At 50.0% G+C, this 16,495-nt stretch overlaps 1 protein-coding gene across 3 annotated transcripts in view; it reads left to right on the forward strand.

Annotated features, from left to right (window-relative positions):
- The window catches only part of Galnt10 (polypeptide N-acetylgalactosaminyltransferase 10), a 140,139-nt gene that overhangs the window by 109,114 nt on the left and 14,530 nt on the right, over positions 1-16,495 (forward strand). For all 3 annotated transcript variants that reach the window (XM_057776345.1, XM_057776347.1, XM_057776346.1), the window contains 3 exons: positions 7,378-7,563; positions 11,540-11,723; positions 13,727-13,844. In XM_057776345.1, the coding sequence (XP_057632328.1) occupies positions 7,378-7,563; positions 11,540-11,723; positions 13,727-13,844 (488 nt within the window). The remainder of the gene's footprint in view (positions 1-7,377; positions 7,564-11,539; positions 11,724-13,726; positions 13,845-16,495) is intronic.

A 16,495-nucleotide genomic window follows, 5' to 3' on the forward strand; every position in this document is an offset into this window, starting at 1 on the left:
CAGGGTGGATGAGCAACTGAGGGATGGAGAAGCAGTTCAGTCACATGGTTAGTGATGCCTGGCACCTACCTGATTCCTGGCCATCAACTCCAGCTGACTGAATGAAGCTTCATACAGAACTTTGCTGACCTTCAGTTTCCCCGTATGGGGTACATGAGGGTTGGTGACCACCTTCTGGAGTCTTGGGAATGAAATGACCTGAGTATATAGCAGCATATCACACAGGGTTTTAGCACACAGCAAACATAGCTGAGCAGTGGTGGCACACTCCTATAATCCCAGCACCCAGGAGGCAAAAGCAGGCAGATATCTTTAAGTTCGAGGCCAGCCTAGTCTACAGAGCAAGCTTCAGAGCAGTCAAGGCTACACGGAGAAACCCTGTCTCAGGAAAAAAAAAAAAAAAAGAAGGTTCCCTGCTTCTAAAAATGTTTCCTTTGGTGAGAAATACCTTCATATCAAAACAGGATGGAGTAGGACGGCTTCAGGTACCACAGGCCCTCCTCTCCTCCAAAGTGATCACTGCTGCCTCAGAGCACTCGAAGTTGACAAGAAGATACCTCTGTCTCTAAAGATGCGCTCCGACTCAGGACACCAGAGAAGTCCAGCAGAGCCAGGATTTCATGAGACCCAGAACGCCCACGCGTACACAAAAGGAAGCATGCTATGGCAGCTGCAAATGGCATGAAGGCCAGCTAGAGAGTGTTTGTCTTCTATCTCTGCATCCACCAAAGCAAGGGATACAGAGCCTCTTCATTCCTGGTGTGTTTCTGCTTGATGGTAACAGGCACTTAGCATGTTGATTGTGTTAGCGTGTTGATTGTGTTAGCATGTTGATTGTGTTAACATGTTGATTGGACCAGGAAGTTTCTTGATGTACTGTGGACACTCCAGAAGAAGTCACAGAGAATTCAGCAGTGGCACGCAGAAGCCAGTGGCTTGGTGCTGGGCACAAGGTCATCTGATGAGCAGAGAGTCCACACAACCTACCTCGCCAAGCTTGTGGGTCAGAGATCTAAGCCAAAGGGTGTGGGAGATGAGTTCCAGGGTACTGCCATCAGCTGACTCAGGCACCCACTCTGGTCACAGAGGTAGAAAAAAGCTTCTAGGGCTGGGGATGGGCTCAGCGGGTGGGGTGTTTGCCAGTCTAGCCAATCAGCGAGCTCCAGATTTTGTGAGCAACTCTAAGTCAAAAGTAGAGAGTGAGAGAAGATGCCCAGCTTCCGCCGCTGACCAGAGGCAAACAAGAACATGCACACACACACAGTTATTTGAATTTGTTTTTAAAAATATAGTAAGTAAGGAGTTAGCAAGGTGGCTCAGCATGCAGAGGTGCCCGCCACCATGCCTGACAACCTGTGTGCTATCACTAGGACCTGAATGGTGGAAGGAGAGAGTCTACACCCCCAGATGCCCTTGGAGCTCTTCCTGCACACCGTAATGTGTTCTCCCTACCCTGCATGAGTAAATAAGTAAATGTTATAATAATAATTATTAATAATAATGATAATAAACAAAAAACAGTAGGTAAAGGCATTTGTCACAAAACCTGACAACCTGAGTTTGATCCCTGGGACCCACATAGGGAAAGGAAAGTACAAACTACCAAAGTTCCTTCACTGACCTCCATATTGACATGCACAAATACACGTAAATAAATGTAATAAAAAAGTTAATAAAATTTGAAAATAAAAAAAAACTCTAGGGAGACATGGAGGAATGGAAAGCAGACAGACTATCTCTAGAAGCCCACACACGTGGTTGAGGGTGTTGTCTTTGTGCCCCAAGCCCTGGCTTCCTTCTCACTGGCTGTCCTTGGCAGCCATGACTGATAACACATCAAGGTCTGCCTCCACCATTCCCTAGCGTTCGTTCTCCTTGTGAGCTTCTCTCTCACGGACCACCAGCCACCGACTTCAAACCCACCCTCACCCAGGGTTGGCTGCACCTGAACTGAGTTGATCTGCAGAGACTATGTTTCCAATAGTGCCACAGCCACCGGAATCAGGAGTTGGGACTTGGGTGTATCATGTTAGGGGTACAATTCAAATCAGCAGCCTTCTGAGCTCATCTCTCCGTGAGACCCATCAGTAGAATGCAAGAGCCAGGGGCTAGCAAGATGGCTTAGCATGGCTCCTGACAAACTGTGCAATCGCTGGAACCCAGATGATGGAAGGAGAGAACCTTCCGCCCTCCAAATTGAGAGAGAGAGGAGGGAGTGACCTCAAGTCCCCTGCACTTGGGTCTCACCAGCTGAGAAACTTAGGATGAGACCTTTCTCCCCCATGGGCCTCAGTTTCCTCTTCTCTGACACCAGAACCAATGGCATCTGTCCAGTGCCCCTAGTGTGGGTATTGAAAGGGGATGCAAGGAGACAATTCAACCTCTCCTAGAGTGATATGGAGTCCAGGGTCATGTGACCACCCTGCAAACCTTGGGAGAGGATAGAGACCATAATGCTGGAAGTCAAGTGTCCTTTGTGAATTCCCTAGCCTTTGCACACAAGACTGACTCCATAAGCTTCAGGGGGGACAGGAAGGAAATAAACGTGACCACACCCTTCACTGGAAGCCAGCACTGCGTGCTTAGTCCTCCCACATAGTAGTGGACAGTGGAGATGGCACTCTGTACATCTGAAGTGTGGACACACACAGCAAGCCTCAGGCAGAGGGACAGGTGTGGGCCATGGAAGGTGTTTTATGACACTGGAAGGGATCCTGTGGCCTGACCTGGGAGATTTCCCTGCCGCGTTTACCTACTGTGTAAATCTGGTAAAGTCATTAACTTCTCCAGCCCTCTGACTCCTTAATAAGAGGGGGTAGAACTGAGTGAAGGGTATGCGGAATCCGGTGAGAGATGAGATAGGACTATAGACAGGGTGTCCTAATTTGTAACTCTCTGTTGAGCAAATTACATCTGTTAGCATCTTCTCCTATAAGCAGGAACACTCAATACTCTTGTGATGTGGGTGTCTGAGGTAATGCGTGTGAAGTGAGGAGACCTGTGTGTGAGCCAGGCTCAGCAGGTGTTCCCTGTAATTGTCACCATGGTGACCATCCTGGTCCTCATTTGCAGTTCCTTTTAGCTCCAAATCCTGTGACCTTCTGAGACTGGTAAAATAAGGCAGCGGTGCTTTGAGTAAACACACCTTCTCATAAGGACTGGAGGCCAGTAATTGCCCCTAAATAATCGCTCCAACTTTTACCACAAGCTGTCAAAAGGCCCTAATTGGCCAATCAGTAACAACTACAGCCATCTGCATTAGGGTGATTTAGCCATGGGGCTCTGTGCACGTGAAGACCTCGATGATTACACGGGGGAGGTGATATTTCTCCCTCCACGGGAGCACTGGTGTGAGGCGCCCGCCCGCGATCTCACTCACAAGTTAACGACCCACTGGTTGCATGCAGCCCAGAAGCAACACGGCTCAGAGACTTGTGGATTTTCTCTTTTCTTGGAGAGACTGTTCCCACAAGAACAACCGCATGCCAGAGCTTGGCCACGCCTCTTGCTGTGCTCACGCCTCACTGCCTGAGCGCCAACCAGACCAGGAGTGCCTATGGGCTCAGCCTTGCTCTGTATGTGAACATAATCTGTCCCCAGTATATTTTTCAGTTGCTCTGCCTTCGCAATGCCAGGCAACACAACCCGAAACATCCTCCATCCTGAAGAGGTTTCTGGAGTCTTAAGTCTCTGTGACCCACAACCACTCCTCAGAGAGGTTGGAAATGGCACCTGAGATGACCTTCATGGTTCCACAGGATCCCAGCAGGTGGATGTGTCAGGGTCCAACCTCAACGGGTTCATACATTTCAGGGTAGGGGTGTGTGGATTAGAAGTGTTAGGCAGAAGAAACAGAGGTATGAAAGAGATATACAGAGACACAGAATGGTGTTGGCAGGGCAGCTCAGGGAATACTGAATCTGCCCGAGTTTATTTTTCATATGCCATATATACCCCAATCCGAAAGGGAGGAAGAAAGCAAAAGCCTGCTTTACTATAATACAGAGTAATTACCTCTTCAGTACCTGAAACCTCAAGTATCTATACCCTGAGTTAAGTATTCTGTTGTTTAGGCAGGACAACAGAATAACTAGGTTCATCTCAGTCGTCAATTGAGTGAAGTAATTTTTTGAAAGTGTTCACAGCAACCTTTCAGGAGGGTGTGGTCTATCATACCATATTGGGATGGAAGCAATCCGCAGGGTGTCATCGTCTGTGAAAACAAAAGAAGAATCTCTTTTCCAAAGTATCATATCCTTAGATCCAAATTCTGAAGTCAAGGTATTTTCAAAATATCTATGTTGGATTAGTTCAGTAGCATTTATAAACAAATATCTTTTAGCACCTTTGCTCCTTCCTCAGCATTCAAACAATTCAAACAGAGCATAATAGCATATAGTATCAAGATTCTCATTGTGTTTTCCATCTTTGTGCAGCTTTATTTTAACCTCTATTTTGTTTATTTTTACTTTTATTTTATATTCTCTGTATATCTTTGTCCTGGAATAACTCTGTAGACCAGGCTGTCCTTGAACTCTCAGAGATCCCTCTGTCTCTGCCTCCCAGGCATTGGGATTAAAGGTGTGTACTACCACACCCAACTACTTCCTTATTTTTGTTTTTTTACTTTTAAGAACTTTAACTTTTAGCCTGCCTATATTTTTAAACACACTGTAAATCATTTAAAGTTTTCTTTGTCTTTGAATCTCTCTTTACTGTATATCTCTCTTTTTCTGACCACATGAGTCTTTAATTTATCAAGCAATATCACTAGGACGAAAGCCGTGGCTTTGATGGCTGGATCCAGCCCATTCCTTAGCTTTCCAGCCTCATGGCAGAGATACTGACTGTAGCCATTTTTTGCCACAAGTCTAAGTCTATGGCGTGTCAAGGTCCCTGCCAGCAAGCAAGCTGCAACAGACAACACTCAAGTCCTCTCTCTGTAGTCGGCCCTCCTGCCTCAAACAGTCAGTTTGCCCTGGCAGGATGGCCCAGAAAGCCCGCATTTTAAAACAACAGGACAACATTTTAAAACAACAGCAATCACTCCTTAGGCCAAGCTTCCTGTAGGCAGCCACACCCTGGGTCAAACCTCCTGTCATAGCCTTGAAGGAGCAGGAATAGGCTTGGACTCTGACCTTTGATTAAGGTGGAACAAATCCACATCCATCCCATCCACGGGCTCCCACGTGGACGTCCCTTTAACCAGTGCCCTCTCCCTTCTCCTGTACATCAAGTGCAGGGTCCCAGATCACCTGTTCTGTCAAACCTGACCTCCAGTTCACTGCTGGGGAGGCAAAACTAAAACAAACCAGGCTTGACTCTATTTTCATCTGCCGTTATTTTTGTTTATTTGCTGTTAATTTTAAACGGTACCAATTGTGCGTTTGTATGATTAATATCAAGTTTCCTTTAAAAGCAAGCATGGGAACTGTGGAGATGGCTTAGTGGGTAAAAGTGATTGCCACAAAGTCTGACAACCTGAGTTGGATTCCTGGAACCATGTGGTAGAAAGGGAAAACAGATTCCCACAAGTTGTTCTCTGACTTTCACACGTGGCATACTTGTTCCTCATACATGTGCATACACAATGCATACATACGCACTGAACAATATGGGCATAAGGATCCCCCACCTCCATCCCCCAAGACTGGGGTTACAAACAGACACAGCCATGTTTGGTTTTTTACATGAGTGCTGGGGATTCGAACTCAGGCCCTCAATTTTGTAGACTAGGCTGGCCTTGAACTCACAGAGATCCACCCGCCTCTGCTTCCCAAGTGCTGGGATGAAAGGCGTGTGCCACCACCGCCTGGCTCACCATATAAATTCTAAGAGCAGTTTGTTCACTTTGCTGAGTAAAGGGGAGCATCAACCATCGCTAACTGTGGTACAGGGTTTTTTCATTTTTGTTTTTGGACTTTTTTTTTTTAAACCATCCTAGATTTTCATAAAATCCCAAGCCCTAATAAACATCAAGAGAGACTTACAGGAAGTCTGGGACTTATAAGTATGTATGTTTGCTAATGTATATTTATGCACCATGTGCATGCAGTGCCCTTGGAGGCCAGAAGAGGGCACTGGTTCCCTTGGTACAGGTTTGGATCCTCTGCAAGAGCAACAAGTGTTCTTAACCACCAAGCCATCTCTCCAAACACTTTTTATTACATTCTTTAAAATATTATCTTGTGTCTACAGCCACAGCACCTTGAACTCACCTAGCCGCATCTAATCTTGGAAGCTAATCAGGGTCAGGGGTGGTTAGTACTCGGATGGGAGACTGCCTGGGAATATCAGATGCTGTAGGCTTTAAAAGGAGCAACTTATTTTATGCGTGCCTGCGGAGAGGGGAAGGGCAGCACACACATGCCACAGGGCAGGTGTGGCTCTCAGAGGACAACATGAGGGAGTGAACTTCCTTCCACTGCGTGTGTCCCAGGGATTGAACTCAGGTATTCAGGCTTGGTGGCAAGTGCCTTTACCAGAGAAGTCATCTTACTGATCTGAAAGAAAATCTCCAATACTTCTTCAAGACAGCTTTTCCAGGCATAGGACAAATAACCAGCCCATGGTAGAGTAAACAAACAAGAAAAGCTGCCATGTACAGTAGAGGCTGTCTGCTTTGGGTTGAGGGGTGGTGAACAGAAATGTCATCAACACTGTGTGTGTGTGTGTGTGTGTGTGTGTGTGTGTGTGTGTGTGTGTGTGTGTTCATGATTCCATCCACATCCACAGTTGGTCCTTCCTTCATTTAATCATCTCTGGAAGTGCCCTCACAGACACACCCAGAGCTGTGTCTCCTAGGTGATGCTGAATCTAACCAGCACATCCTCTGTCCTGTTTACAGGTTGCCCCCAGCCTCGGTAGCTCCCTGCACCCCTCTCCGCACCTTGTTTCCACCCAGAATTTAAGCTGAAGCATCTTCCCAGGTTGCATGGCCCTCCCTGAGCCAATCACAAGAGGTGGAGCGCCATGATTGACTAGGCCTAAGTCACATGCTGCACCCACTTACTCGGGGGGTGGGGGGGCAAGTCAGCCTGCCCAAGTTGGATGGACATAAGAGGAGGGTCAGTCTCCTCAGGAAACAACAGTCTTTCTATCAGGAAATGAGGAATAGACACTAGGCAGGCATAAGCAGATGCCTGTGTTCCCCACCCCCACCTTTGCCTGTGGAGTTTCTCTGTTTTCCAGTCCTGGTGCATCGCTGAACCTCCGTGAGCCTCAGTTTCCCTGTGTAGATATTGGCTTTGCCCTTCTTGACTCTACCCGAGGCCCACAAGGCAGTAAACTGGGAATCAATGTCCAAACCATGTTGGGGGACAGAGTGATCCCCGCACAACCATGCTGACCCACCTCTGTCCCTCCGTCTCCTCACAGAGCACCTGAAGAAGCCACTGGAGGACTACATGGCCCTTTTCCCCAGCGTGAGGATTCTCCGGACCAAGAAGCGAGAAGGCCTGATAAGGACCCGAATGCTGGGGGCTTCAGCCGCCACTGGAGACGTCATCACGTTCTTAGACTCACACTGTGAAGCCAATGTGAACTGGCTCCCCCCTTTGCTCGGTAAGGAGTGGGGTGACCTGAAGTGGGTGTGTGACTGGCCACCGCACGGTGACACTAGGATTTCTGATAGCACCCGGCAGAGCCCCGGGCTCCAGAAGGGGCTCAGAAGTTCAGGCCCGTCCCCTTGTTTCACTGAGCAGGAAAGTGTTAAACGTCACTCAGATGGCCTGAGGTCTGTCGGATAGCAAGCCAGAGCTTTGTACCGTGGAGAGCCAAGTTACAGAGCCTGGGGGGATGTAGCTCAGTTGGTAGAGCACTAGGTTTGATCCCCCCGTATCGCCCAGCATAGATGAAGAATAATTACACACACATGTCACTATCGCACTTGGGAGGCAGAGGCAGAGGGATTACAAGTTCAAAGTCAACTTCAGCTAAATACTGAGTCTTAAGGCCAGACTAGACTTCATGAGACCCATCCTTAAACAAAAGAACCAAATTGTGGTGGGGGAAAGGGGTGTCTTTATGTCAAATGAAAGTAGTTTTTGCTTAGCACCAATGCTGTGAGCCAGGCAGGTTCCAGAAAAGATCACCAGGCCTCACAATGGTGCACTGCTCTTGTCTGTAGCCAGAGAAACTAAAGTTGAGATGCTCAGTGACTTGGTTGTCCCCTTGGGCCACTGATGTCCAAGTCACCATGTATCAGGCACCAGAGTCTGTTCTTTTGCACACTCCACACTGCTTCCTGGGTTCCTTTCCTCTCAGATGCCCAGGAGGGAGGCTCGATCCAGGAGCTATCCATTGGACTTATAGTAGAGGAAGACCAGAACCTTCCGCCGAAGCCTGTGGGCAGAGCATGGGCAGGAGGGACTCGTAGTGGAGGAAGACCAGGCTGGAACTTAAGGAGTTCCACCCAGATGGAGACACTAAGCAGGTACTGCCAGGCAGACACCTAAGTCAGGTGTCCTGTCAGGACTGAGAGACATAGCAAGGCGGGGCCAGGGCAAGTTGTGAGGTCACCACCCTCAAGAAAAAGAGAACTCAAAAGCACAGGGTAGGCTGTCCATCTCAGAGGTCAAATAAATGAGCAACTTAATTCCCCAAAAGACCCATGGTGCCCCAACCAGACACTGCATCCCAGACAGGCTCATTGTGGTGGCTGGAGGAGACCTGAGCAGTTCTATTTTCAGGGATCCGCAAAGTGCTACCAGGTCTAGCAACCACAGCAACAAATGCCGCCGTGTGGGTGAGGGCCGAAAGCCAGCCTCATGCAACCCCACAGGACAACCCAGCCGTATTTTGGTTTTGCTTTTGTTTTCCTGAGCACAACACTGAGAACTTCCTGGATAGTGCACTCCTGACGATTGCACCCAGGATCTCCCTGGACTGAGAGAAAGACCAGAATTTCTGGTAAACTGTGTATTTAATTAAACCAGGCAATGGCCTGCATCTCCCTTTCATTACCAAAGGAGAGAATGGAAAGGCCTGGGCCTCAGCAGCTGGTACATTAGCAGTCCCGGGGGAGCAGCCGTGCGCAGGGTCCTCTCGTGAGAACGAAGGGTGGACCACTGGGTTGAGCTTGTCCAAACAGCCCTTAACTCTGTTCCTATGGAAATGGGTGAGAGCTATTTGCATCCTCGGCAGGAGGAGGACACATCCCTCTCACTCTTCCTTTCTCCCCCTTGAGTAGAAACACAAAAACCTCCGTGTGGATCCCAGCATGGCTTTTGTCTGTGAATCCATTAACACCTCCTAGCGTGGCCGGCTCTGCCCTCATTAGTGATTAGACATTATGGAACCTGAGGACTCGCCTGCTGGGAAAGCTACCCGAGTCATCCTCTCCTTATTCTTCGTCACTGTCATCGTTCTCGAGCCTTTGAGAGTCCCTCTGAGTTTAGGCCAAGTCTGTACTTGGATTTGACTTACACGGTCCAGCATGCAAGCTCGGCATTCTTACCTACATTTTGCATATGGCAAAATGGACAGAGGAACTCTCTCATAATGGCTGCTGTGAGTGTCTTGCAGTATCCATCATGGTCGTGGAAAATACCAGCATCTCTGTCTTCAGAGACCCTTTGCGTGGGGCATTCCTGTGCTCAACAAAGAAACCAAAACTCTGAGGCATCAGCCAGTCAGGTCCAAAGCTGCACTATGAAGGGGTAACATCGGGACGTGAACCTGGGTGTTCAGTTCTTAGACAAGTGCAGCGACACAGGCCACTCAGATGGGCCAGTTGTCAGCTGACCTTGGTATCAGCCATCGATGGAAGTAAAATCACCTCAGAGCTCTTGAGTAATTAGACAGGGGCCCTTCTCTAGATCTTTCCCTCAAGGCTCCTAAGCATCATGAAGACACACTCCCACCCAAAGGAGCTTGTCCACAAGCAGATTAAAGCCATGTACTGGGGATTCTGACTCAGTGGGGAAGGAGAACAACGGAGGGGTAACATTCACCCCAAGTGCATCTAGTGCTGGTTATACTACTGTTCATTTGGGGAGGCATGCTGCAAGTGGCATTTCTGTAACTCTGTATATGTGTATGCCTGTGAGTGTGTGTGTGTGTGTGTGTGTGTTGAGGCTAGTGCATGTAGGCAATGCTCTACCACTAGGGTACATCTCCAGCTTCTGCAACCGTTTAAATCATGCATCCCAGTTAGAAGTGCAGTGGCCACCTCAACCTGCACACGTTGTAGGACTAAACCATGCTTCCTGACATCATTTTGCCCATAACAGATTCTGCTGTCTCGTGAAGTGAGGTTGATGGTCGCTGTTCTCCAGGCTTGCATGCATGTGTGCATGTACACACACACGCATGTGTACATACACATACACACACACACACACACACACAAATTTCACCACTCACCTTCCCACCTGAAGATCATGCCTCCAGGGTAGAAAACAGGCACAAACGCTGTTTTGTGAGAGCTGCCGTATGGCTTGATGAAATGTGGGCCCTTCTCTTCTCTAGCCCTCTAGGGCCCACGTCGCAACGCTTGAACATGACCCATGAACCTTGACCCTGAGCAGCAAGCTCCCCAGCACAGCCTATCTGTGCAGTGGTCTCCTCGAAGCAGACAGAGCTCCCTGTGGGAACAACATAGGGTAGATCAGACCAGCACTGAATCCTGCTGGAAGATTGGACAGAGCGAATCGGTCAGCTCCTCCCAGGTTGGAAAGGGACCCTGACATGGACTGGGTCAAGGCCCTGTTTGCCGTCTTGAACCACTAAGCCCGTAGCATTCCATAGGGTGGCACCCTCTGCCTGCATACCTTCTGACTTGGGAACCCAGAACTTCCAAGAGATGTCCACTCCCTCTTGTATTGCTTGGGCTGTTTAAAAACTCAAACCGAATTCTCACTGCTGATCACAGCCATGGTACCCATGAGCAGTTGGGGACAGACACTAGGGAACCTGGCTGCTTTTAGCCATGAGTCACAATCAGGGTTTTTGCAATTAGGTGCATGGCAAGGCCACAATAGGGGTCCTCACAGAAGAACATCAGCACATGTCAACAGCAGAGCCACACACTCATTGCCCCATAGTTTAACATTTTCAAATACTGTGTTATCCAAGCATTTACTAACCCCCAAGGCAGACCCTCCCACCCCACCTCACAGATGAGACCCTGGAGCTTGGAGACATTGTCTGAGGCAGTGCCTCCTGTGGTGCTGAGTCTGAAAGTCATAGTCCTTCTCACAGAAGCCTGCACACTCCAGACACATACCTGTGATCCCAGCACTTGGGAGAAGGAGAAGGACATCAAGGCCAGCCTTGGCCACGTAGTGAATTGAGGTAGAGTCAAGAGAATCATTCCCAAGGTCATCCTTACCTCCATATGAGTTCCAGGCCAGCCTGGGCTACATGAGACCTTGTTTAGGAAAAGAAAAACACACAAACAACCCTGCGGTGTTCTCTGTGGTCCCTGAGCAGCTTTTCAGGACGGTCATCCTGGGAACTGTTCGGAGTAAGCACCCCATAGAGCAGGAGCTGCCCTCCACTGCCGCACCCACTAACAGGCATCTTTCCACCACCTCAGACCGCATTGCTCGGAACCGAAAGACCATCGTGTGCCCAATGATTGACGTCATCGACCACGACGACTTCCGGTACGAGACACAGGCCGGGGACGCCATGCGGGGTGCCTTCGACTGGGAGATGTATTACAAACGAATCCCCATCCCACCAGAGCTGCAGAAAGCCGACCCCAGTGACCCGTTTGAGTAAGTACTACTGCTGTAGGCTCATACTGGCGGTGACCCAGGGCCCCTCCCGACACACCGGGAATCTTTATTTATCCTCATGTCCCGTGCAGAGGGTCCACGGTCCTGAGCCCACTCAGAACTGAGAGCCTAGCCAGGCGGTGGTGGCGCACGCCTTTAATCCCAGCACTCGGGAGGCAGAGGCAAGCGGATCTCTGTGAGTTCGAGGCCAGCCTGGTCTACAAGAGCTAGTTCCAGGAACAGGAACCAAAAAGCTACAGAGAAACCCTGTCTCGAAAAAATTAAAAAAAAAAAAAAAAAAAAAAAAGAACTGAGAGCCTGTTATATAACCACTAAAACCCTCTAATTCTCTCACATCTTGGCTGTCCCACACATACACCCCCTCTCTTTGCCAAGCAGTCATGCCCCAAGTGCAGCAGCCATCCTAAGCCACCAAGGGGTTGCCATCCCCTCAGTGACACAACAGGAATAGAGAGCAGAAGCTGAGTGAGCGTTGTGTGGTGTTGTTTTCTTAAACAGGGTCTCGTGTAGCCCCCTGACACTGCCTTCTGTACCGCTTGGTGAGGGAAGCAGGGTGGAGGATCAGCAGTTTGAACTTGTGACTTAGGGGCATGGGCCAGATGCCAGCCATGAATAGCCAGTGGCCATGAAGCCTCCCACAAACTACCAGGGACAGCTGCCGTGTCACAGGGGCGAGGTCAGGATAGCAGTGGTGAGCTCCAGCCCCTCTGAAGACCGAGCTGAGAAGGACCCCTGAGTACTTGCAGGTTAACCTGGGGTGCGTCATGCCCTCAGTAACATCCCCGGGGTCCCCCCTTGTATGAAGGTCCCCTCCACCTCCCACAAGGAAGGCTTCAGAGGCATGTGGTTAGGTGCAGCCCGGCCACATCAGTCTGTGCCATGAGACCTCGGACCACGCAGGGGCGTGTGCAAAGACGCTATCCCCCAGCATGTTGGTTTGGATTCTTCCACCCTCAGACTGGGGCACAGACATCCATCCTGATAGGTTTCGCACAGCAGATGTTAGGCAACTTCTGCTTGGTGCTGTCCTGCGTGAGGCATCGTGGTGTCCTCTGGACCCGGTCATGTCACACCCTCACTCTCCCACCCCTGTGTGAGCCATGTCTGTGCCTTGCTGGGGTAGCTCTCTCCTCCCCTGAGGAGTTTCCCCTCAACAAACCTCTTAAGCACATGTTCCTCTGAGCATCCTTCCTTATTCCCTGTCCCTGCCTCCTCACTTCCAGGACTGGAAGCAGACACAGTCTTTGCCTTCCTTATTGCTCTTGTCTGTACTTCCCAGAGGCCTTGACTATTTTCCTCTGTCTCCTGAAGCCCTCTGTGCTGAGGTGACTCCACCCAAAGGATTGTGGTTTGTTTCCCGGCCCCTCCAGCACCTGCTTCATGGGAGGCCTTCGATAATAAATCAGTGAATGAATGAGTTGAGTTCATCCTTCCTCCCGGAGCAGCTGGGAGGGTTGAGCTGGTGTCTGTGGGCAGTGCAGCCGAGCAAGCTGTGTGAGCTGTCTGTTGAGCATGGTGAGAGAGAATCCTCAAAGGAGCCAAATCTTAAGCAGGTGCCTGGGCCCTGGCCCAGAGGCTGCTTCCATAGGGCTGGCGAGGTCCCAGCAAGCTGTTATTTTTCAGTCACTCTAGAAGGTTCTGCAGCACATTCAGGCTGAAGACAACTGGTTCAGACCCTGCAAAAAGGGGAAGGCTAGAGACAGACATGTCTCTGATGCAGCTGTGAGACCCGTGAGGAGGAGTGCCGCTGTTGCCGATGGTACTTCTCAGACACCTCAGGTGTTAATTGCACCAAGGAACCGGGGATCCATTAGGTTAAAATGCAGTGGTTTAAAGAGGAAGTGGCAGTTGAGAAGGCCAGGTCCCCACCCACCCGTGAGGCCTTGGAGCCCCCTGTAGACAAACTGGGATCTGGAGACACCGTCAGCTAGGAAGCAGGGCTTCTGACGGCACGTCCTCACACCATGCCCTTTCTCCAATAGGTCTCCCGTGATGGCTGGAGGGCTGTTTGCTGTGGACCGGAAGTGGTTCTGGGAGTTGGGCGGCTATGACCCTGGCTTGGAGATCTGGGGAGGGGAGCAGTATGAGATCTCCTTCAAGGTGAGTCTCTTCTCCCGAGTGCAGCTGCTGTGGCTCCTGTGCTCCTTGGTGGGAGGAGCCGGGAGCTGGCTAACCACTCTCTGAGGAAGTGGGCAGTGGGAGGGTGAAAGGGACCTTCAAGCCGCCTGGTCTCAGCCACAGATCTGGCGAGCATTTGTGTCCTCTTGACCTAGCAAGGTTGTGGTGGAGTCACACACCGGCATTGGGAAGATGAAGACAGACAAACCTAGGCCTTAGGCCTTAAAGCCTCACAGAAGCCCACCTGGCCTACGTGGTCGCCTTCTATGCGTTTTGCTTCTTGCGTCTGTCACAGCAGGAGTTGGCAGAGACTGCTGGGCAGAAGCTCCCACGGTGGCGTTGGAAAGACCTCAATCCAAGTTCTAATCCTATCACTCAGTGGCTTTGCCTTTGATCTGTTTAGATCACTTCTCCAGCTAAATGAGACACACACACACACACACACACACATACCACAACACACGCACACAGTCCAGGACCTGGGAAGGTTAACTGGGAAGACTAAGCGTGCTTAGCACAGAGCCTGGACCATAGCCAGAGATTAGTAGCTGGCAGACATTGCTAAGGATGACATGAGTCAATATTTACTGTCGCCTCTGGATCAGCCTAGAGCCAACAGTGACTGTGAAAGGAGTTACTAGATAAGCAGCTAGTTGACCACTAGTAATATGAGTGTAGTCAACTCTGTGTTTGACCCCCAGGAGGAGAAGGCTCTGCCCCTGTGAGAGGAAGAATAGCTTCCCCTATATTCCCGTGGTCCTTCAGGACCAGTGTCAAGGGCCCTGAGATGGCTCAGGGGTGAAGACACTCTCTACCAAGCCAGGTGACCTGAGTTCAGTTCCCAGAACCCGCGTGGTACAAGTTGCCCTCTGTACGCATGCTGTAGCATTCATGTACACATGTGCATGCACGTGTGCACGCGCGGGCACACACACATGCACACACACACAGAACCAGCATCCAGCATGACCAGCCCCTGGCTGACAGGTCCCCTAACCCATGAGGGACAACCAGCACCACTACTGGGTTGAGCATCAGGTTTCAGTGCAGTGTTCGGATGCCAAGCACTGTGGTGAGGGACCTCAGGACTGGGCCCAGGTGGTCTATGTCAGGTCCTGGTTCGGCCACTTCCAGTAGTAGCTATGCGGTCTTGGACCAGGATGTCTCCCCTCACTGAGCCTTAATTTCAGTTTCTATAAATGAGGCTAGTGATTATATGGCTCTCGATGTTGTTGAGAATTAATGAGACCATGCTTGCTAGAGGCTATTTAATAAGAGTCCTTAAGAACAGTATTACTATCAAGATGTCGGTATCATCTAAAGAATTAGCCACAGAGTTCAGACCTGGGGAATCCAAATGGCTCCCTGGAGTCCTGCCCAAACATTTCCCTGCTTTGATAAAGCAGCCTGTGACACTATTAACTTCCAGGTCTTTGGTGTTGTGCCCTTGGAGAGGACCAGCCTCCCAGATAACACTGATGTTGGTACCAAGGGGTAATACCCAAAGTATTTAGCAAAATATTTGGCATCAACCAGCTGGGGCAGATACCCTGTGATAGCTCACCTCCAGCCCTGTCGGAGTTAACAAGATACCACACCAGCCCTTCACATGTGTGGGGCTGTATAATCCTCCCAGCCACCTGTTAGGGTAGTGCCACTGTTATACCCACCGCACGGGAGCAATCAGGACTCAAACTACTCAGTCTGCAGTGACTGGGCCACCAGGGCCTGACCCAAAGCTTGCCAAAGTCCACATGTCAGTCTGTTGAGAAGAAAGCAATTGAGAGGGAAACTAACCTTAAAAAATCAGTCGCACTCAGTAACCCTTGCTTCAGGTTTTGCCCCTCCCTGGGGTCACTCCTGTTGGCTTTTCCCTGGGCTCTCTTGCAGAGGATCTGAGTTCAAATTCCAGCATTCACATTGGGCAGCTCACAGCCCTCTCTAACTCCAGCTCCGAAGGATCAGACACCCCCTTGTGGCTTCTGCAAGTACGACTCTTACTCATGCAAACCCACACTCAGACACATCCATACATAACTTAAAACTAAAATCAATATTTTTCAAGAGGAAAGATAAATAGCATCTAAGTCTCCCCCCAGGTGTCCTTGGCCTATTGATAGAGACCTCCCCAATGCACCCTCAGGTTGCCTCCAAGCTCATCACATAGTTCAATGAGTGATAATGTCTGCCTTGGTCCAGGTTTTGTGAGCCCCAGCACAGAGGTCTTGCCTGTGGGGCCAGTCTCCCTAGCCCATGTAATCTTGTTTGACACCTGCTACATTCCGTGGGTGCAGTGAAGTCACGGATCTGTCCACCAAACATCAATTGATGACATAGTCTTCCAGGTTTGTCCCCAGAAAGAAACCCATCCAAACTGCGGTGTTGCTAGGTAATCAACCGCAATAGATCCTGGATCCCTTTGTGTCTTACTCGCTGCTGCATCCCCGGCAACTGAAGGATTACCTGGCGTGAATATCTGTGGCTGAGCAGCTGTGACACTGGCCAGAGCCGCTTCCAAGTCCCCCGGCAACTTGTTCTCCAGAAACCTCTGTCGTGGAGAATGGCAGATTGTTATTCAGGATCTCTGAACCCACAAGGACTTCATTTTGTTCCATGTGTTTCAAAGACCCACC

This window comes from Chionomys nivalis, chromosome 7 (assembly GCF_950005125.1).
Source record: "Chionomys nivalis chromosome 7, mChiNiv1.1, whole genome shotgun sequence".
In the NCBI taxonomy this organism is placed as follows: domain Eukaryota; kingdom Metazoa; phylum Chordata; class Mammalia; order Rodentia; family Cricetidae; genus Chionomys; species Chionomys nivalis.